The 23325-nt window shown below is 42.0% G+C and overlaps 1 protein-coding gene across 3 annotated transcripts in view; it reads right to left on the bottom strand.

Annotated features, from left to right (window-relative positions):
• Positions 1-23325, bottom strand: part of KLHL29 (kelch like family member 29) — a 1407189-nt gene that overhangs the window by 417637 nt on the left and 966227 nt on the right. For all 3 annotated transcript variants that reach the window (XM_077488859.1, XM_077488857.1, XM_077488858.1), the window contains one exon: positions 10091-10630. In XM_077488859.1, the coding sequence (XP_077344985.1) occupies positions 10091-10630 (540 nt within the window). The remainder of the gene's footprint in view (positions 1-10090; positions 10631-23325) is intronic.

Genomic DNA, 23325 nt, shown 5'->3' with positions numbered 1-23325 from the left:
CACTGATAGTGTGAGGAGAAAAAAAAGCCGATCACCGGCTTATGCTCAAGGGGCATCGGTCCCGAAGAGGAAGAAGCAATTATGCCTCACCTGTGCACACTAGTACCCCCTGCCAGTGCCACCTGCCATTTCCACCTGCCAGTGCCCACCAGTCCCACCTATCAATGCCCATGAGTGCCACCTATCAATGCCCACAAGTGCCACCTATCACTGTCCACCAGTGGTGCCAATCAGTGCCACCTAGCAGTGCTGCCTATCAGTGTATCCGATCAGTGCCCATTATTGCCACCCATCAGTGCCCATCACTGCCACCTATCAGTGCCCATCAGTGCGCCTCATCAGCATACATCAATGAAGGAGAAAAATTACCTATTTTAAAATTTTATTACAAAATATATATTAAAAAAATGTTTTAAAAATTCGGGCTTTTAAAATGTTTTTAACAACAAATAAAAACCGCAGAGGTGATCAAATACCACCAAAAGAAAGCTCTATTTGTGGGGGGGATTATAAAAATTTCATTTGTGTACAGTGTTGTATGACTGTGCAATTGTCATTCAAAGTGCATGAGCGCTGAAAGCTGAAAATTGGTCTGGATAGGAGGGGGGTTTAAGTGCCCAGTAGGCAAGTGGTTAAAGGACCAAATAAAAGACACTCATCATTAGGGTTTACTAGGCTTGTGCAATTCGTTTCGTAATGCATCCGAATGTCCGACTAAAAAAATAACGAATTACAACGAATACGAAAGAAATTATAGCGGATATAACAAATGAATTTGACATGATTCGGTAATTCCTTAAAGATCTAATGAAACAAAAGGTCAACTCAAAGTAAATTTTATAGTCCAATCAGCTGATTAATTTTGTGCCGGAGGATGGATTACTGGCAAAGTGCATTCCTGAGAACTGAGTTAGAAGGGTGTTGTATTGTATCTGAGCCGAGGAGAAGAGACGTTGTCATTGTGTGTGTTAAAAGATTCAATAAACAAACGACTTTCCAAACTACGAATCATTATCACGAATGTCTATACATACATAAATAGCGAATTTCAATGAATACAAACTAAACTATAGCGCATATAACAAATGAATTTGACATGATTCGAGATTCAGTATAACGAATATCGGCACTCTACGAATAATAACGAATTATCTGAAACGTATTAATGTAACATAACGAATATAACAGAACGAAATTATGTAGTTTATGAATGACAACGAACCGAAACTAAACAAAATTTTCCATTGTGCACAAGTCTAGGGTTTACACACACTTTGCTTTCTGTTTTTTTTTTTTTTTTTTTACTTTACATTTTTATTTATTTATTTTTTAAATGTTGATTAATTCTAACAATTATAGAGTAGGGTATTTCAAAAACACATTGGGGGTTATTTACTAAAGGAAAATCCACTTTGCACTGCAAGTGCACTTGGAAGTAAAGTCGCTGTAGATCCAAGGGGGACATGCAAGGAAAGTAAAAAACAGCATTTTAGCTTGCACATGATTGGATGATAAAATCAGCAGAGCTTCCCCTCATTAAAGATCTACCCCTTAGATTTAGAGAGACTGCACTTCCAAGTGCACTTTCAGTGCAACGTGGATTTGCCTTTCGTAAATAACCCCCATTGAAACATTGAGGCCGCGTACACACGGGCGGACTGTTCGCCCAACTTTGTCCGTCAAACAGTTTCGGCAAACAGTCCGCTCAAAATTAGCATGGACGGACATGGCCACACACGACGAACGAACAGTTTGCTGAAACCGTGCGCGATGACGTGAACGGCACGTACGACGGGACGAAAAATACGACGTCCTATACACTGCAGTACAACTTTCGGCGTGAAAATCCTTTCTGAGCATGCGCGCAACTTTGTTTGACGAACAAGCCTACACACGAGCGGACTGTTCGCTGAAACAAGGTTTCAGCGGACAGTTTTACGGAATTTCCGAAAAACCTTGTTCGTCAAACTGTCCGCTGAAACTGTCCGCTGAAAGCCCACACACGAGCGGACTGTCCGCCCAAACACTGTTCAGCGGACAAAGTTGGGCGAACAGTCCGCCCGTGTGTACGCGGCCTGAGAGGTCTGAGATTTAAACACACAATAAAGAACAAGAAACAATAAGTCAACAAATGTACAAGGTAGTGTCTATATTCTTGATAGTCAATAACTTAGTGGATATGTCTCAAGATTTAAGCTTTTTGATGGTTTTTAAGGGCGCAATCGTTTAAAAATTTTTCCTTTTAAAGTGATTTTTAAAGTGATTCTAAAGGTTTTAGTTTTTTTTTTAATGGCAAACATGTCAACCTTACCTGCTCTGTGCAGTTGGTTTTGCACAGAGCTGTCTCAATCCCCCTCTTCTCGGGTCCCTCACAGGCGCTCCTTGCTCCTCCCCTCACCAAGTGCCCCCATGGCAAGCCACCTGCTATGACCACACTCATACATATTCACTCCCAAACAGCACTCTGTATGTCCATTGACACGTCCCTCCCCCCGCTCCTTCCTCACTGGCTGTGATTGACAGCAGGAGGCGCCAAATTGTGTTTTTTTTTGTTTTGTTTTTCATACTTACCTAGGAGGATGCAGCATCAGCCCGATGCTGCATCTGGCCCCTGGCACCTCTGCACTGAGAACGAGCGATTGAACATCTCCGATGGCTCGGTTCTCACAGATCCCTGAGCAGAGAGCTGCTGACTGTGAGTCACAGCTCTCCCCTCTGCTCCTCCTTGCTCATTGGAGCACTGAGCTGTGGAGCGGTGGGGAGTGGCCGTCTCAGACTCTGAGTGGCTCTCCGAGAGTCGCATCCAGACTTTATTGTTGCGATGATGTGGTGCCTGGAATGAAATCCGTGACATCAGCAGAGAGCAGGCTTCAGCCCGCTCCTTGCTGAAAATGGGCCACAGGAGTGCAAAACCTATTGCAGTCCTGTAATCCATAGGAGAAGCACCCTGAGAATAGATAAGTAAAATCATCTTACTTTTACAGGGTAGTTAGTGTAGGAGTTAGAAGGGGCATGGGAGCAGGTTTAAGCTTAGCTGGTACTAGTGCTGAGTTCCACTTAAATCTGTATTCAGTAGTTTACCCAATTTTCAGCTTTAATATGTAGTTTTCATTAAAACTGGATCCAAACATTGGCAAATAATGGGAAAACAAATGTGGCATTAGAAATCCCCTGATCCCGCTTCCCATTAGCAATGGGTACAGAACATGGGTGAAAGGCTCAGGTTGGAGAAGTACATCTACCAGCGTTGGGGATGCCCCTGTAAACATGATAACCTCTGAGGCCCATGGTTAGGTACCCCAAGCCTGAGCCTGCTTGACCTTGTCATAGACAGGCTCCTAGTAGGTTAATGTGTACCCCTTTGGTAGCTGGTGTTAGACGAGCACTCGGATAACTAGGGATGGTGCTATAGCTGCAAACTGTCTTTTGCCAATTGTGTGGTTTGCAAAATATATGCTTGGTTTTTCTCTTTTTTTGTGTTCTTTGGTTGTGCCTCACTAACCGAATCACTGTACACGACATAGATGGTAACGGTTATGATTGGAAATATGTTCTGGAATTGCTGTACGTAAAGTTCTCTCTTTTCAATAAAACTTCTCTTGATTTAAAAAATAAAAAATAATCGGAAGACTAAGCATGAATCTGCTATCTAATTTCCCATACATGGGTACATATTTGGGAAAAATAAATCCATTTCCTACCAGACAATAGCAATGACAGGTAAGCCAAGGGGCCAACCACACCAAACATACAAGACAATTAACCAAACTAGCAGAATTTAATTCCAACAGGCTTGGCTCACATACAATGAAATTATAATCAAACAATATCAAGGCCTGCAGAATGCATTAAATCAAGCCGTCACCCAGATGAGGAGACAACATGACCTGTTGCAAATGGAAAATTTCAGAAAATTCTCATGTTCTTGTGGATCAAGCAAAGGTTAATAAGGAACACACAGTACATTTTCACATGCAAATTAAAATTTCTCCCTTTGGAACGCACGGCAGATCTGTAATTAAAAAACAAATACCGAATTTTAAATCAATGCACTAACGAACGCTAAAAGTATATTTTTCTGTTCTGTAGCTGATAGGCCTGGGCTGCCCCTTCTTGCTGGACATCATACAATAACTGCTTGTGAACTTTGGCAAGACTTGCGTGTTAAGCCAGAAAACAAATTTTAGAGTCTTAGGGATTTAATGAGATGGAACCTCCAGCCCTTTACAAAAGATCTGGTTTTAATTGAGGACTCTGGAAGACATACAGGATGACAGTGGGAAAAGCAGTCTCAGTATCACCGAGCTGTCAAGAGCTTATTATTAAATTCCCTGTTTATAACCAAGGCTGGGCCAAAAGGAATGGTAAGACAATTGGATCGTGAGTGCACATCTGATCACTCTCTGGTTTCTTTAAACAGTCTACCGATTGATCCCCGTACAATGTGTGTTGGCACAGCTACTATACTCTCAGACAGAAGCATGTGTTATAGAATGACAACATAGGAGCACCATTAGGAGACCGTTGTTCACCTATTCCAGGAAGTACATGAACAATAACTTGTATTAAATGATCACCATGTTTTATTGTGATAAAAGATACATATTTAAAAAGATTGAAAGCTATTTTGAAATTACCTTAAATTATATACCTTCCTACTTACGGCTTGTTTTTTTTCACCTGCATTGATCATATATTTTTATGGTGTCATCTGTTGTCCTGTCTGTACAGCCTATAGTAGAGAAAATCTTCACATTCCAATATCAACCATTTCTCTCTGTGTTGAAATATGTATCCTGTGACATGGCACTGCACAGGTTAATGCATGACCCTTCTCTGTAGTCTAAGAACTAACACTTTCGGTGAAGGAACTAAATATCCCACAATCCCTCAGCCTTTCAGTGTAGTGTTATGCAGGTGAAAAATTAGTAATTAGAGCTAAGTAATTGGATTAATTAGAATGTCATGACCCATCAAGTCCACCTTCTTATTGCTGTCACATAAAACTGATTCACAACTGGGAAAAAAATGAAAGTGTCTGTGTTTTTTATCCTCCTTGTCAGAGGCAGACTTTTTATATAATAATAATACAATTTAAAGCAGACCATCAGCTTCTTTAATCACTATTGCTAATTTCTGCCTCCCTCTCCTGTTACGCAATTGAAAATTTGTTTGCCTAAAATACCTTTCTTGTGAGACTATGCTTCTAGCTTTCTCGCCTAAGCCAGAATAACCTCCCCTTCCTGCCCAAAGCCTCCTGGGGTACTCACATCATGTATCCCAAGAGACTACTGGGCAATCCCCAGCACACTGCATACACATAGCTGCACATGCTCAGAGGGTCAGGTACAAGAACTCACAAGAAACAGTTGGCCTCCTAATGAGATAAGAAGAGAAGATAGTAACATGGGCCTAGGTGCACAAACAGTGCTGGATTTATTGGGTGCAAGAGTATACTTTTGAGGACAACCCAGTGTTCAGGGAAAGAAAACAAAATGTAAAGGGGGTGAATGAAGTTCCTGTTTAAGGTACTGCTGTTTTGCTACAAAAACCCTAAGACCAGCTTTCTAGTCCCTTAGGCCCCTTTCACACAGGCGCCTCCGTGAAGCAGGATATGCTTGTTTAGTGGGGGATCTCTCTGCTGACCCCTGCTGAGCAGATAGATGACAGGTCCATGTCCGCTCCGCTATGCAGAGAGGACACAGCCCACTCTTGTCTATGGGGCAATTAGATGAAAACATTTCCATCCGATGCCATCTGATCTGACCCACCAGAAGAGACTGTGTGAAAGGGACCTCAAGCTAATCCTAATTAGGACCCTTCTTACACACACACTAAAGCCTCATACACACGGTCGGACTTTGTACAAACTTTTCCGTGGACTTTTGTACAAAGGGCGTGGTCCACAAGTTTGTATTGCATACACACGGTCGGACTTTTTGACAACAAACACGAACGTAATGACGTCACAACGTACTGACGCCGCTTCAAAAGAGGACGTTCAATGACTCCAGCGCCACCTTTGGTGAACTTCTGTATTGTAGTCTGATCTTTTGCATTGGTTCTGAGCATGCGTGTTTGTACCTTGTACAAAAGTCCGATGCTTTTGCGTACACACAGTCGGACTTTGCTCCATCGGACTTTTGTTGCCAGAAAGTTTGTCCGTTCGCACAGCCAACAAAAGTCCGATGAAAACAGAAAAAGTTTGTCCGATGGAGCGTACACACAGTCGGATGTTGCTCCAAAACAGCTAATTTGCATGTTTGTTGTCAAAAAGTCAGACCGTGTGTACGGGCCTTTAGATGCATACTTCGTCTCAGTGGTGATCTCCTGTAGTATATATACTACCAGCAAAGTATGAAATAAAGAAAGCCTAGGAATTATATAGAATACGTGAATTTTTTTTTTTTGGCAAAGTATGAAATGTCTGTGTAATTTTCATTTTGTTATATACAGAACTTTACCTAGGAATTGTATAGAATACCAAGGCATTATGCAGAATGACAAGCAATCTTTGGACAAAGTATAAAAAGAGAGTTGTGAAAACATGAAATGTCTGTGGTTTTTTTAATGTGCGATATATTTTACCTAGACATTGCATAGAATACCTAGGCATTATACAGAATGGCAAATACTACTTAGGCATTGGCATTGCATAGAATGCATAGGAAATGTTTGTTTTTCATACTTTGACGTTAACATTTTCGCCATTCTATATATTGCACAGGCATTCTTTAGAATGCCTAACTTCAAACATACATTTCCTGGGCATTCGGACGACAAAACCTGAAGGTGCAGGCTAGAAATTTTTGAGTTGAGTAACCTCATCATTTTCAATATGAGACTAGCATACAAAAAAAAACCCAGGCAAATATTCATCTGATAATCTCATTGTATGTACCAGGTTTAAGTTTAGGGAGAGAACTGCAGACTGCAGTTGTAATTTAGGAAGGGAGAGTACTGCCTACTTATAGTCCTGGCCCAGTTTCTGTTCCCCAACAGATACAAGGCTTCCAATAATGTCATCTTGGTGGGAAGATCTGGATGGATCTGGTGGGGAGCAGGACCGGCGCTAGACTATATTGTGCCCTAGGCAAGGCCAGTTACATGCACCAACTCCCCCCCCCCCCCCAAGAAGCATGGGAAATAAAGCAGCTTGGCTTAAAGTATGCTAAATATTGGCCGTGGCTTAACTGGGGTGTGGTTAGAGTCTGGGATGACTTACATAGTGCAGAATGCTGTGTGCAGGATGGAGATGACATGGAGATAACTTTGTGCAGGATGGAGATGACATGGAGATAACTGTGTGCAGTATGGAGATGACATGGTAGATGGCTGTGTGCAGGATGGAGTTGACATGGTAGATGACTGTGTGCAGGATGGAGAGGTCAGCAAATTAAATACCTGAGTCATCTGGCTCTGGCTGGTTGTTTGTCCCCTCAGGCTGGCTCTGCTGGCCTCTACTGACTGCAACAGGTGACAGCTCAGGCTGGATCTTGCCTCTAACCCCCCCCCCCCCCCCCGGATCTCTGTCCTCTGGCTGGGCTCCCTCCACCCGACTCTGTGTCTCAGTGGCAGTCCGCCCCTGCTCCTTCTTGCTCCTTCTTGCTGCAGTTGGGTCCACAGCAGCTGCCTTTTCCACTCCAGGCTGTGTGGTCCTTGTGACGGGTTCACTGTTCAGACAGTAATGCTGCACCCTCTTCTACCTCTCCACATGCTCCCGCAACTGATCGGCTCAAGGCAGGGTAGCCACATCCCCTTACTCAGCACTGGCCAATCAGCAAACTGGCAGGCAGCACCTGACTTAATGGAGGGGGAAGAGATAGGTGGAGGGATTTTTCTGATTGTGTGTGTCTTTGTTATGGTTCACCCGGCGCTGCAACCATTTTCATTTAAAATGGAGTGTCAGAGTCGGCTGTGAGTCACGCCTGTGGCTGCGCCATAGGCGGGTGCCTAGTTTTCCTAGTGGTAGCACCAGCCCTTGTGGGGAGATTGAAATCCAACTTTTTAATCTTTTTCTACTTTTGAAGAGCTGAAACCTCTGTTGAGTCCGCCTGCTGCTGCCTGTGTCCTGCCTTGGATAGATTTCCCCCCACAGCGACATGAACTGAAATCTCTCCATCAAAGATACAGACATCAGTTAGAAAAACCTTTTTGGTAACATGGAGAAGGGTTAGAACCTCTGTCTCTAAACTTCATTGGAGAGATATTTTATCTCAAGGACACCCTGTTTTTCAGTCTACTAGGACAAGAAATAAAGATAAATCTTTCTAAATTTACTTTTTAATACATTTTAATGCTCCTCCCGCTTTTTATTTACTGACCCCTTCTCCTCCTCTTTGCAGGGGATCTCCATTAATTCCTATGGAGAGGCCATTTATGTGCCAAATGGCACTCTCTATAGAACTGAAATGTGAAGCCCCGGCCAGGAGACATCTGCAGCGATTGTCTCAAGGAACTGGGACAGGTAAGTATAAGACCTGGGAAATTGGTAAGGACGCAGATTACTGATTACTGGGGTGGAAATGACAGTCAATTTCATACCCTCTATGAAATTTACTACAATTTCATAGAGGGTGCCCGAACAATAAGTAACATATATTTATTTCTTCCTAAATATTATATAATATCTTGTTGCTGGTTGGAGAATAGTCAATAATACTTGGTTGGAGAAACCATTATGCATCTGGATTAAACTGGCCCTAATTGCTGTGGATCCTGTTGTCATTATAGTCTACCATAGCTATAGTCAGCTATAGTCATTAATTATACATCATTATATTTTGTTTTCTGAATTTGCCTTGGCATCAGCCTCTTGCAGTGCCCTACATAAGGAGCTCTGAACAGGGGGTGGAGGCAGTACAAGTAGCCAACCAGGTGTGCTGCAAAGCAAGAAGTATGCTAATAAGAAGAAAGAGTAGAGTAACAGAAAGATGAACTCATCAGATTACTGCTTCCTCTTTCACTGTCCAGTCACAGGCTGGGGAGGAAACCTGCAAGTGAAAGGGAAACTGCAAAAGAAATAGGCCAGGTTTCCTCCCCTGCCAGGCAGGACTGTAAAAAAAAAAAAATTAGAACCAGATATACAGAAATAAAAATTATTTGACAGGTAAAAATGCTCTCCTATATACTGTATACATTATTTCTGCATTTCAGTTTTAATTCCTATTTTGTGTGCAACTGTAATTTTAAGTCCATAAAATCCTCTGCTGCACACCGCCTCTGCACAACAACCAAACATCTTGTTGATCTTGGTGACTGCTATTTACTCTTTGAATTGTATTGACTGACTACAATGGAATAGTAAATACACAGAACCCCACGGAGGAGCTGTAACAGACAACTCTCACCAGGATCACCATGCGGTGAGAATAAAAACTTGATCTATGTTCCATGACAGCGTATATTTCCATTAGTTGGCTTAACACATCACCCGCAGCGATAGGGGGGTGATAAATCAGGGGGAAGATGAGGAAAGATGAGGCCCTCGTTACTGTAAATTTAATTCCACCAGAAAGCCTGAGTCATGTGAAAAAGAGGCTTTTGTATTATGCATTTGGACTGTTGACTCGTTAACGCAACGACGAGTCCCCGGCCCTTGTTTCACAGCTTGTTCTGGAAAAGGCACATTTGACGATCATGCATTATTGAAAAAGTCAGGGGCTTAGGGACACTAAGCATTGTTCGAGTTAAGAAAAAAAAAAAACAAGAACCTTGCTTTTCAAAGCGCAAACTGATGGATTTCAGCAGGATGCTGGGAGTGAGGGTACGTCAAACCTAGTTCTATAAAATCAGACTTTAGGAATTCAAGCCATTCTGGCGGGTTCAGTAGGTGTCAGTTGGTATGAAGAAGGAATGTGTGTTTTGTTTCAGTCTGGAGAATTGGCTTTTTTTTTGTTCATATTTAATTCATAAATGCTTCTGCAGGGCACAGAAGAGGAAAATGATGCAGACTTCTAGGATAAAAGATCTGATTTCATGACCTTCGGCTGAGCCCATAACTTGGTGTCAATTGTTTATCACAGGGTGTTCAACTAGCATTACATCAATAAGAAAGAAACAGAAAAAGAACAAACCCGGCATAGCTTACCTTTAGGATACCAGGGATCTGTGAATTCATACTTCCCCATGCCGATTGTCCTTAGCATTTGAACTCCATTCGGGTTGTCGGGGGTTATGGTTTGATTGTGCGGAATCTGGGGGCCAGTTTGGCCATTCGTGGCTGGAACGCTGTTGGGCAGTGCCGCAGAAGGCAGCGCAGGCGGTGGGGGAGGAAGGATGGGGCAAGTCATGTGACCGTTGCCAATGGCAGCATGGCCGGGATGAGGGACCTGACCAACTCCGGTCAAAGAGGACATAGCCATGGGCTGACTGTGCCTGTACATGGACTGGCTCTGTAAATTGACCACCATGTTGTTTAGCGGTTGTGCGGGCTGCTGGTGCTGTTGCAGTTGGTAATGTGCGGTGGTCATTAGCGGCAGTTGAGGGGCAACATGAGGAGGGAGAGTGGGAGTCACCCCTATGATGGGAGCCTGGACATTGGCTGCTTGGCTGTATATAGGTGGCTGAGTCATTCCGTATGTATGGGCTATCAGGGTTCCTGAGACCGTTGTCGCCCATGGTGGAGTGGCTGAAAAAGAAATATAATAAGTGTTATTATGGAAAATCTTCGCATTGGTTCTACAATTTACGATTTTCTGGTAAGCGGAATCGCCATGTGAAATGTGAAAATATCTTATTAAAACTGCAAATGAACAAGCTGAGTTGTCCTACATATTTACTGCCAATCATAACCAATCCAATCAAACACCACTGTTCACGGAATAGAGACAGCAATAAATTCCTGAAAAAGGTTCTAACCCTTTCTTGTTCAATCCAAAATTAGAATAAAAAGTTTTGACTGGAGCTAGGCTTGTATACAGGCTTACATGAAGAAATTTCAAATGCACTCAATAACTGGAAATTCATTTTATAGACACCCAAATAGGTTATTGCCTTAAATGCTTTTGTCAATCAAACCTGCACAAAGAAGCAAACATATTACTGATTGCAGAAATGGATGTGAAATAAACATAGTGAACGTGTATATTCCTCATTTAAATCCTAACTAACAAGCGGTGTATTTCAAAGGCATGAACATTTTACCTCAGCTCTGTCAACTGTATACCGAAATGACTACCCACTGTGCCATGATTTACACATTAAAAGCATCACTGGCACTCATTGTTTCTCTAAACCAGCATCTGTTACCTGGAAGACAGCTGAGACTTCACTACCAGTCCCTGAACACCTCCTTGCCACAACCTGTCATACTGCTTAAAAATATGTTTGTGCTATATACTACTTAAAATTGATAGCCACCTAGAATGTAAAATGGTGTATGCTATATATATATTTTATTTAAAAAAATTGTCAGACTAATAAAAATAAAACTGATCTGTTTTTAGTCTAGCACATCTGACATATTGCATATGATTCATTTGTCATTTCATTGCCAAAAGTGGACCTCTGCTCCTTTTTATTTTTTCAGGGTCACCTTAGTCTCTTTTTGTTGAGCAAAGTCTGTTGTTTATAAAGCTCAATAGCACATGCTAAAATTTGCTCATGCAAGTTAATGATTTAGAGCAGTCACTCCTCATATCTTCCCCTTTCTCCATACTGTGCTGTCTGAGAGTTCCTGTTAAGCCCCTACTATCAGATTTTCTGCTGATTTTTGTCTTCAGATTTACCAAAACCATGTCGTGCAAGGGCCTGCCTGATTGCATACACATTGAAACTCCTAAGGTTTGACCTCATATTATATGGTTTTGGTAAATCTGAAGGAAAAAATCAGCAGAAAATCTGATAGTGTGTATGGGGCTTTAGAGACATCAAACAACCGCTGCACTCTCTTTTTAGACAACCCTTAGTACACTGGGGATCCTTTGTCAGGAGGACATTCTGCATCAAAGTTACTAAAAGGAGAAAAAAATATATTGCACATTTAAAGTATTGTACCTTTTTCTGTGTTTTTATTTAAGGTTTCATGTACCCCTTGCCTACATTTACCACGGGAAAGCGCAAAACACTGCAAAATTGCAGCAAGTTTTTGCCGTGGTTTTGCATTTTCAAACAAAACATTTATATCCTGAATGTGATTCTTCTGAGGGAGGTTGAGGGAAGTTGAAGCTCACCTAAATGCAGCAGCTCCTAAACTCTGCTAAAAGCCAATGTGTACATGGAAACATAGGCTTTTATGGAGTTGAGTCTAGGAGCTTTGGCAAAAAGCTGATTATTGCCCTCTGACCATTGTACCAGAATTAGTGTGATGTACACTGCTTGCAATTCAGGAAGTGAAGATCTTTCTACAACTATTCTGCCTGATTAGTTCTCACCATACTTTTGAATGACTTAAACCAACCCCCAATAATCTGCTACACTCTAATGAGTTTTGGACCAATCAAACGGCGGTATACTTACCCCAGTGGAGAAACAGTCTTTGACCTGTAGCTACTTTTGAATATAACTGCTCAAAAATTACTGACACTGCATGGACAATGTGACTCACTCAATCTACAACTCTCCTGTGCTCTAGACTGATCGACCCCAGTGACTCATAGATTGGACCTCTGGTCCCTATAATCCTTGGGTGATGTTTGGAGGACAATATGTATATGATCTTACTTTTAATGATGGTTATCTTTCTAACACCAAAGCATCTTTAGACAGAAAGTAACTCCTTTTTCCAAATGTTTATGCACCCCTGAATAAGAATTAAAAAAGTGAATTTCGAAAATGTGTTGGGTGTTCACCATCTGGAGTGTCCTGTCTGGGGATCTTTAATGGAAATCTTAGTAGACTATGTATACATATACCTTAGGAATTTAGCCTTTCCTCCTTTTTAAACATTGTGTAATGTGTTTTTTATACCCTATGATGCGAATAACATTTTTCTGTTGAATTTTAGATTTTATCTTAAGAATAGATTATTTTTCTACTGCTCATTGCCATTGAAAATCCCATATATGAGGGTTCCTAGTTATTTCAGGGATGTTGGCAATTACGGTACCAGCTATATGCTTCATATACTGAACTCAAGTTTAAGAGCTCCTAGTGTACATAAAGCCTAATTACTATTTATTTATTTATTACAGGTATTTATTTAGCACCGACAATGTGTGCAGTGCTTTTACATATTCTGTATACATATACTGTGTGTATATATATATATATATATATATATATATATATATATATATATATATATATATATCAAATTCTCATCTAAGGTCCCTAACTCACATTCCTACACACACATACTAGGGCCAATTTAGACAGGAGCCAATTAACCTATCAGCAGTGCCGTAACAAGGGCACCCAGCACCCAGGGCACCCAACTCCTGCTCACCCTTTGTCCCGGCCCTACCTACCAGCATGCCTTTGGAGTCTGGGAGGAAACCACAGTACACAGAGGAAACCCACACAAATAAAAAAAGAGAGCCTGCAAACTCCAGGCAGGTAGTGGCATGACTGGGATTCAAACGCTAAGTCTGCTGAGTGGAAGTACTAACCATTTAGCCATTGTGCTTTTATTACTACTTTTTTTTACAAAAAAAAGCAGCTAGCGCATTGCAAAGGCTATGGCACACAGCTGCAGCTGCAAGATCGTGCATCATACCTGTGAGGTCATAGCCCAAAGATCCTCTGTGAATAACTGGATACCTCTCTCTGTCTCACTTTGGGTCAGAACATCAGCATGTAGATCTTATGAGTGGGCAACAGGCTTCCCTGCTCCACCCTGCACTTTTTACTTATGTTACTTTGGAGATTAGAAGAGTAGAAGACTTCTGAGTTACTGCTGAGAGAGGGAGCAGAAGGAGCTGAGCTGCCGAGTCTCTGATCGGAGGGGGGAGCAGGGGGAGCTAAGCTACAGCTAGAAAGGGAGAGTGGGGAGAGTTGAGCTGCTGAATCACTGCTGGAAGGGGGAGTTCAGATGCTGAGTCACTGCTGGGATAGAGTAAGCAGAGGAAGATGAGCCCTTGAGAGAAGTATTTGGAGAAAATCAGTATATTGTTGTAAGGATGGATCGCTCCACACCGCCTGCAGCTACAAAGGTCAGTGAGGGCTAGTTTTAAAGCTCACTTACTGCTGGGTTAATATCTGAATGCCAAAAGCCTTAGCAGAGATTAACTTTAAAGTCTCAAGAGCCTTCAATCACACAGGACTCATGCTCTGGAATTCAGAATTCTGGAATGTTTAGAAGGCATCATATCTTAATGATTTTAAAACTAGAATGCTGCTTGGCTTGAGTGTTGAAAGAGATGTAAGCTTTAAGTAAGTTCTGTGTCTGTAGTTAACCTAAACATAAGACTAGTGAAATCTCCTACCACATTCATGAAATTGGGATTCACATGATTCAGATCCATGACATATTCAGATGAATCAGAAAATCACAGCTCATCTGGAATGTATCAGATTTGATGATCCTGCCAATTAGCAGTAAATTGCAAATCCGTTTGTTTCTAAAGATGACCCAATGACAAGAGGTTCCCGAATACAAAGCCTTTATCAAAGTTTATGTCATATATTTTGCTTTTCTGGCTACAAGCCAAGTTCACTTTACACAATGGACTTACTGCCCACCCAATAAGCAGATTTATAATTAGTAAATTGCTACAGAAGAAGTATGCAAGCTGTGGTCACCCTGGGTTATTGTGGATCAATTGTCACAGGGAGATTACTTTGTGGTTTCACAACATATAAATTGGGCACTAAACGAGTACAAGGAAATCCATGTCTGCTAGTCAGCATTAAACAAAGCTGTTCATAACCCTGACTTTCAATGGAAAATAAAAATGAATGCAGGAATTTACACAAATTCATAATTTTGTGGCTGGGCCGGCATCATAAAGAATGATATAAAATAAGGGACTTGAATGTCCTTCCCCCATCGTGGACCAGAGCAATTTTTACATTTGCCTTATGGATCCATCAATTTGGCAGTAATGCCATTACATTTTATACTCCCCAAAAAAATTTAGGACACTTTTTTGGGGTGATATTATATTTAAAAAAATGACTGTTATTTCATAGGCAATTTAAAACATAACAAAAACATAAAACATGTTTTTGTTCAACTTTGATGAGTAATAGTTTGAATATAGCTAGAGTGTTACTGCAAATAAAAAGTGTCAATTTTATTTTATAATCTGTCCAATTTATAATTAAAAACAAATTAAGTGAACAGTTTAATTTTATTTGTGTAGGCTACACTGACAACAAAAAAAAAGAAAAACAAAATAAACATAAGTTGCTGTTATCTTTTGTTTCTTTTTTTGCTTTTGTTCATGATCTCTCTAGGCTGTATAGTTAAATAAAAGAAATTCCAAGGAGCGTTCTCCACTGATCCAAACAGAATGTGGCTGGCTCTGTAATGGCGGGGTATGCCATTTGCAGCTCTAAGGGGTCTGGCTGCTTCCTTGGGAATACACATTTCCTTGAATACATAGCTTGGTGGTGCTGTATGTATTACTATTGTACTTTATTACAAACCTTGCTTTCTAGCCATCATGTGTAATTCCTCAGGACAAACTGTTGTTTTATTTATAAAAGGTCACTGGAGTAGTGAAGGTTCATAGGTTCATGCAAAACACATAGACTTATTGGATGCTCCATGTACCTGGAGTAACACCATTCATCAAATATACTACCAAAATCAGAGTGGCTATGTGAAATTGGTATCCTCTTGTATATGCTGTATGTATTTTATGGTGTTAAGTGTATGCACTAATTTTTACAGTAAATAATATATTTTCTTACCAATAAATGACACATTTTTCTACGTATTGCAATTTTGATTATTGCATATGGTTGCTTGTGCTGTTGTGGAAATTCCATTATGTGTGTTTGATAGATTGTTGTCATCTGTCTCCCTGTGTCTGATTTAACCAAGAAGTGCTCTAGCAGAGCGCATTTGGGTTGAATCGGGACCAGCGGTAAAAACGACAACGTTCTCATGGGCTTGGAGATGTGTTCTCTGTGTGTGTGGGCGTTTTCTGGTTTGTAAGTATCAAGCGCAATGTCTATGCACATTAGAGAAGCGGAGTCCGCATAACAAGAGAAACATATTATTATATCTCTGTTTCTTTTAAGCCCCATACACACTATCAGATTTTCTGCAGATTTACCAAAACCATGTAGTAGAAGGGCGTGCCTGATTGCATACAAATTGAAACTCCTAAGGTTTGACCTCATATTACATGGTTTTGGTAAATCTGAAGGAAAAAATCAGCAGAAAATCTGATAGTGTGTATGGGGCTTAAGATATATATCTGCTTTTATAAGAGGACATTGATATATGCCTTGTTGATATATTTGTACCGTATATTGACAACAGCAGTAGCAATGTCCCCACAGATCTTCTCAAACCCGTAAGAACAAGTAGAATGATCTTACTTGATACTGGTTACTCTGAGAAGTATTGAGTGGGCTCCATGCTGACCAAGAAGGTGGATGTGGCTGGGCGGAGAGCAGTCTACATGCCTGAAGTGGATGAGACATGTGCACTTCTCCATCTCACTCCTGTGGATGCCCTCCCCTTTAGTGTAATTTCCTCTGTGGTCATTTCCTGTGATGTCATTTTGTATGGAGGAAGTGATTGGCTGTTGGGGCCATGACTTCCTGTTTGTCACTTCCTTTTGTTGCAGATGAATAAAAGGTGCCTGTGCCCGTAAAGCCAAGGCAGAGGAGTGATGGAGCTAAGATGGTGACTATGTCTGTTTACTTGGGGAAATGCGGGAGACACGGGTGGTTTAACCACTTGCCGACCGCCGCACGACGATATACGTCGGCAGAATGGCACGGGCAGGCATATGGGCGTATATATAAGTCCCTGCCTTCCCGCGGGTGGGGGGCCCGATCGGGCCCCCCCCCGGTGCCTGCGGCGGTCGGCATTCGTTCGGGAGCGATCCGGGATGAGGGGGCGGCCATTCATTCGTGGCCACCCCCTCGCGATCGCTCCCGACGAATAGAAATGCTCCGTGGCATCACTTCCTCTCCTCACAGGAGAGGAAGTGATGTGATCTCTCCTCCGTGTCGGTATTTTTCGTTCCGGCACCGAGGAGAGAGGATCGGTGAGTTGCACCAGCACACCACACGTACAGTAGAACATGCCAGGCACACTCACACCCCCCCTTTACCCCCCGATCACCCCCCCAATTACCCCTGCCCCCCCCCCAGTCACAGTGACACCAATTGCATTTTTTTTTTTTGCATTGGTGTCATTTGTGACTGTAATAACTGTTAGGGCAGTTAGGGTTAGCCCCCTTTAGTTCTAATGTGCCCCCCTAACCCCCCCAATAAAGGTTTAACCCCGTGATCACCCCCCGTCGCCAGTGTCACTAAGGCTGGGTTCACATTGCAGCGGTTTATGAGAACGAATGTGATTTGCACCGCACTGCAGTGCAAATCACATCCGATCTCTGTGCGATTCGAGTTCAGCCATACAGATAGTATGGCTGAATTTGCGCCGCACCCGCCGCAAATTCGCACGGGACCCTTTTTTTGGTCCGCAGCAGAATCGGATCGCATGGGTGTTCACACCATGCGATCCGAGTTTGCAGATCGCACTGCGATATGCGAACTGATCTGGGGGTGTCATTAACATTTCACTGACACTCCCAGCAGTTCGCATAGGGCAGTGTGAACTGCCGCCGGGAGGCATGCGATGCGGGAACCCGCCGCGGATTCATGGCGTTCCCGCATGGCTCCAGTGTGAACCCAGCCTAATAAGCGATCATTTTTCTGATCGCTGTATTAGTGTCACAGGTGACGCTAGTTAGGCAGGTAGGTATTTAGGTTCGCCGCAACTTTTTATAGCGCCAGGGACCCCCATATACTACTGCATAAAGCCCCCTGATTGCCCCCTAGTTAACCCTTTCACCAGTGATCACCATATAACTGTTACAGGTGACGCTGGTTGGTTAGTTATTTTTTTATAGTTTCAGGGCACCCGCCATTTATTACCTAATAAAGATTTAACCCCCTGATCACCCGGCGGGTGTCATTTGTGACTGTAATAACTGTTAGGGCAGTTAGGGTTAGCCCCCTTTAGTTCTAAGGTACCCCCCTAACCCCCCCAATAAAGGTTTAACCCCGTGATCACCCCCCGTCGCCAGTGTCACTAAGGCTGGGTTCACATTGCAGCGGTTTGAGAACGGATGTGATTCGCACCGCACTGCAGTGCAAATCACATCCGATCTCTGTGCGATTCGAGTTCAGCCATACAGATAGTATGGCTGAATTCGTGTCGCACCCGCCGCACCCGCCGCAAACTCGCACGGGACCCTTTTTTTGGTCCGCAGCAGAATCGGATCGCATGGGTGTTCACACCATGCGATCCGAGTTTGCAGATCGCACTGCGATATGCGAACTGATCTGGGGGTGTCATTAACATTTCACTGACACTCCCAGCAGTTTGCATAGGGCAGTGTGAACTGCCGCCGGGAGGCATGCGATGCGGGAACCCGCCGCGGATTTGTGGCGTTCCTGCATCGCTCCAGTGTGAACCCAGCCTAATAAGCGATCGTTTTTCTGATCGCTGTATTAGTGTCACAGGTGACGCTAGTTAGGCAGGTAGGTATTTAGGTTCGCCGCAGCTTTTTATAGCGCCAGGGACCCCCATATACTACCGCATAAAGCCCCCGATTGCCCCCTAGTTAACCCTTTCACCAGTGATCACCATATAACGGTTACAGGTGACGCTGGTTGGTTAGTTATTTTTTTATAGTTTCAGGGCACCCGCCATTTATTACCTAGTCTCACTAGTGTACCCCTAAATTTAGGGGTGTCTACTTTCCAAAATGGGGTCATTTGGGGGGCCTTTGTGCCATCTTGGCATTTTATGGCCTTCAAAACTGTAACGCCCTTAGAAAGCCTGAAGGCGGTGCTTGGTTTTCGGGGCCCCGTACGCGGCTAGGCTCCCAAAAAGTCCCACATATGTGGTATCCCCGTACTCAGGAGAAGCAGCAGAATTTATTTTGGGGTGTCATTTCACATATGCCTATGGCATGCGTGAGCAATATATCATTTAGTGACAACTTTGTGAAAAAAATAAATAAAATAAAAAGTTTGTAATTTTCCCGCAACTTGTGGCAAAATATAAAATATTCCATGGACTCAACATGCCTCTCAGCAAATAGCTTGGGGTGTCTACTTTCTAAAATGGGGTCATTTGTGGGGGTTTTGTGCCATCTTGGCATTTTATGGCCTTCAAAACTGTAATAGGTAGTGAGAAGTGAAGTCAAATATTTACGCCCTTAGAAAACCTGAAGGCGGTTCTTGGCTTTCGGGGCCCCGTACGCGGCTAGGCTCCCAAAAAATCCCACACATGTGGTATCCCCGTACTCAGGAGAAGCAGCAGAATTTATTTTGGGGTGTCATTTCACATATGCCCATGGAATGTGTGAGCAATATATCATTTAGTGACAACTTTGTGAAAAAAAAAAATAAAAAAAAATTAAAGTTTGTAATTTTCCCGCAACTTGTGGCAAAATATAAAATATTCCATGGACTCAACATGCCTCTCAGCAAATAGCTTGGGGTGTCTACTTTCTAAAATGGGGTCATTTGTGGGGGTTTTGTGCCATCTTGGCATTTTATGGCCTTCAAAACTGTAATAGGTAGTGAGGAGTGAAGTCAAATATTTACGCCCTTAGAAAACCTGAAGGCGGTTCTTGGCTTTCGGGGCCCCGTACGCGGCTAGGCTCCCAAAAAATCCCACACATGTGGTATCCCCGTACTCAGGAGAAGCAGCAGAATTTATTTTGGGGCATATACTAATATATCAATTAGTGACAACGTTGTGTAAAAAAAAAAAAAAATTTTTTTGTCATTATTCAATCGCTTGAGGCAAAAAAATAAAATATTCAATGGGCTCAACATGCCACTTATCAATTTCCTTAGGGGGTCTACTTTCCAAAATGGGGTCATTTGGGGGGGTTTTGTACTGCCCTGCCATTTTAGCACCTCAAGAAATGAGATAGGCAGTCGTAAACTAAAAGCTGCGTAAATTCCAGAAAACGTACCTTAGTTTGTAGATGTGACAACTTTTGCGCAAACCAATAAATATACAGTTATTGACTTTTTTTTTACCAAAGACATGTGGCTGAATACATTTTGGCCTAAATGTATGACTAAAATTGAGTTTATTGGATTTTTCTAATAACAAAAAGTAGAAAATATCATTTTTTTTCAAAATTTGCGGTCTTTTTCCATTTATATCGCAAAAAATAAAAATCGCAGAGGCAATCAAATACCATCAAAAGAAAGCTCTATTTGTGGGAAGAAAAGGACGCAAATTTTGTTTGGGTACAACATTGCATGACCGCGCAATTACCAGTTAAAGCAGCGCAGTGCCAAATTGTAAAAAGACCTCTGGTCATTTACCAGCAAAATGGTCCGGTCTGAAAGTGGTTAAAGATGCATTATACCAAAAGGCTGAAAGGGGCTTAATAGCTTAATAGCGCAAGAGTATAGTGGAATTTCCACGACAGTGCTGACATAAATAAAAAAAAACTTGAAACTTCTATTTTTTTTTAGTAGATGTTGTGGGGTGGTCAACCTGGTAATCTTAATAACTCCCACTCAACGTTTATTTTACTTTATTTGTCTCTACATTGTATTCCAGTGTATTACAAGTTCTGTTTGGCACCGGTTAGTACTATTGGTCAGAAACATTGAGGACAAGTAGTTGGTGGCCATTCAGCTGGAGCATCTTTAATGGTAACAGATAAATTGTTTGGTGTTTCAAGAGTAAGTCCCTAGTGTTGTGACTACATACACATAGCATAGTAGGGCTGAGGTTGCTAACAGCAATCCTTTGTGTGGGCAGTGCACTTTTAGCACTTATCCTGTATCTTGTCTTATCACCAATGGGAAAGGCTATATGGCCTTCAAAGAACTAATGCTTTTAAATCCATCTTTCATGGGGTATGAAGATTTGGAAAGAAAGGTGCCATTAGAAGCTAGCACTGGGAGACTATGCACATTAACACACATTAACCCCTTTGTGCCTAATGCCCCGTACACACGAGAGGACTTATGTCCGACAGACTTCCAAAGGAGTTCCGCCGGAGTTCCGACAGACTTTTCGGCCGAACGGACTTGGCCACACACGATCACACTAAACTCCGACGGATTCGAACGTGATGACGTACGACCCGACTCGAATAAGGAAGTTCATAGCCAGTAGCCAATAGCTGCCCTAGCGTCGGTTTTAGTCCGTCGGAGTAGCATACACACGAGCGGAGTTTTCGAAGGGGACCGGGTCCGGCGGAGTTCCTTCGGGAAAATTTGAAGCATGCTTCATTTCTAAAGTCCGTCAGACTTTGGCGAATCAAAAGTCCATTGCAGCCCACACACGATCGGATAGTCTGACGGACTCGGTCCTTCGGACTTTGGATGTTGAAAAGTCCGCTCGTGTGTACGGGGCATAAGAGTAAAACAAATCTTAACAACTAAGCACAATTTTACAACTTTGACATGTGTTATTAAAATTGTACATAACATCACAACTACTTTGTGCATTCATGTGGATTATGCTTTTTGTCTGTTTTTTCTTCAGGACATATTGGGCTTTCTTTTTGAGGTAAATGGTATCCTGATTTCTTTTTATCATCAAAGGAAAACTGACTCAAAATAGTAATAAAAAAAAACATGTTTTTTAAATGTAGCTGTATATTTTTGCTACTACCGTAACCTTAAATCAAAGAACAACCCAACTTTAATTTTCCTGCTTCAGATGATCACAGTGGCACCACATATGTGCATGTGTACTTGTTATTTGTACCCATAGTACAGCCCAAAAACAATAGTGCTCATTTTTTATCCTATCTAAAACACACAGACATGGACACAAACTCAGACTGATACTGATTTAAAAAAAAAAAAAATCTTGCCCGAAAAAATACTGACCCTAACCTTTGACCCTGACCTTGACGCAAACACTAACCCTGGCACTGACCTAGATCAAACCTTGATCTAGGTATTTTTTGTATTTATATATATATATATATATATATTCATTTTTTTACACACTTTTTTGTGCAATGAAAGAGAGATACACTGCATCTCTCGCCTCCATTCACAGAGAAAGAAAACATGGGTGTAGGATTCACATTGACTGATTACTGTGATAGCCAATCAGAGGCTATCACAGCAATCAGGTGGCCCAGAATCTGGGAATCTGGAGTCTCAGGTTAGTATGGGGCCTGGGTTCATGCTGATACCGTCTCTGTGCTGGGAGCATGTCATGTGGCGTGCTCCCAGCACATAGGGAGATACGCAAATATGCGGCTCCACGGGAAAAAGCCAAGTTCAGTGGGGCTGAATATTTGTGTCTGCTCGGCACGAAGGGGTTAATGCACAGGGGTTAAAGCGGATTTTACAACTTGCATAAAAAAGTGTATGTGAATGCTAGTTTCCTAGTATATGTAAATCCAATCAATAAAATCTCAATCAAGCTTGAACACGTTAATAAAAATTAAGTCAATTTTATTTATTTTTTAAATCAGTAGCTTTCATTAAAATAACACCTGCTGATCCAGCCATGATCTCCTTGTTTAACCACTTCAGCCCCGGACCATTTTGCTGGTCAAAGACCAGACCACTTTTTGCGATTCGGCACTCTGTCGCTTTAACTGACAATTGAGCGGTCGTGCTACGTGGCTCCCAAACAAAATTGACGTCCTTTTTTTCCCACAAATAGAGCTTTCTTTTGGTGGTATTTGATCACCCCTGTGGTTTTTATGTTTTGCGCTATAAACAAAAATAGAGTGACAATTTTGAAAAAAACGCATTATTTTTTACTTTTTGTTATAATAAATATCCCCCAAAAATAAAAAATAAAACTTTTTTTTCCCCCCAGTTTAGGCCGATGCGTATTCTTCTACATATTTTTGGTAAAAAAATCGCAATAAGCGATTATTGATTGGTTTGCGCAAAAGTTATAGCGTTTACAAAATAGGGGATAGTTTTATGGCATTTTTATTAATATTTTTATTTTTACTAGTAATGGCGGCGATCAGCGATTTTTATTGTGACTGCGACATTATGGAGGACACATCGAACATTTTTGACACATTTTTGGGACCATTGTCATTTATACAGCAATCACTGCTATATAAATGCAGTGATTCCTGTGTAAATGACACTGGCCATGAAGGGGTTAACCAGTGGGTGGCAGTGTAGGGGTTAAGTGTTCCTAGGGGTGTGTTACTAACTGTTGGGGGCTGGGCTTTAATTTAGTGAACACTGATCTCTGCTCCAATCACATGGAGCAGAGATCAG

This window comes from Lithobates pipiens, unplaced genomic scaffold (genome assembly GCF_037356315.1).
Source record: "Lithobates pipiens isolate NorthernLeopardFrog02 unplaced genomic scaffold, aLitPip1_a1.2 Scaffold_18, whole genome shotgun sequence".
In the NCBI taxonomy this organism is placed as follows: Eukaryota; Metazoa; Chordata; class Amphibia; order Anura; family Ranidae; genus Lithobates; species Lithobates pipiens.
This window is presented reverse-complemented; position numbering and strand designations above follow the sequence as displayed.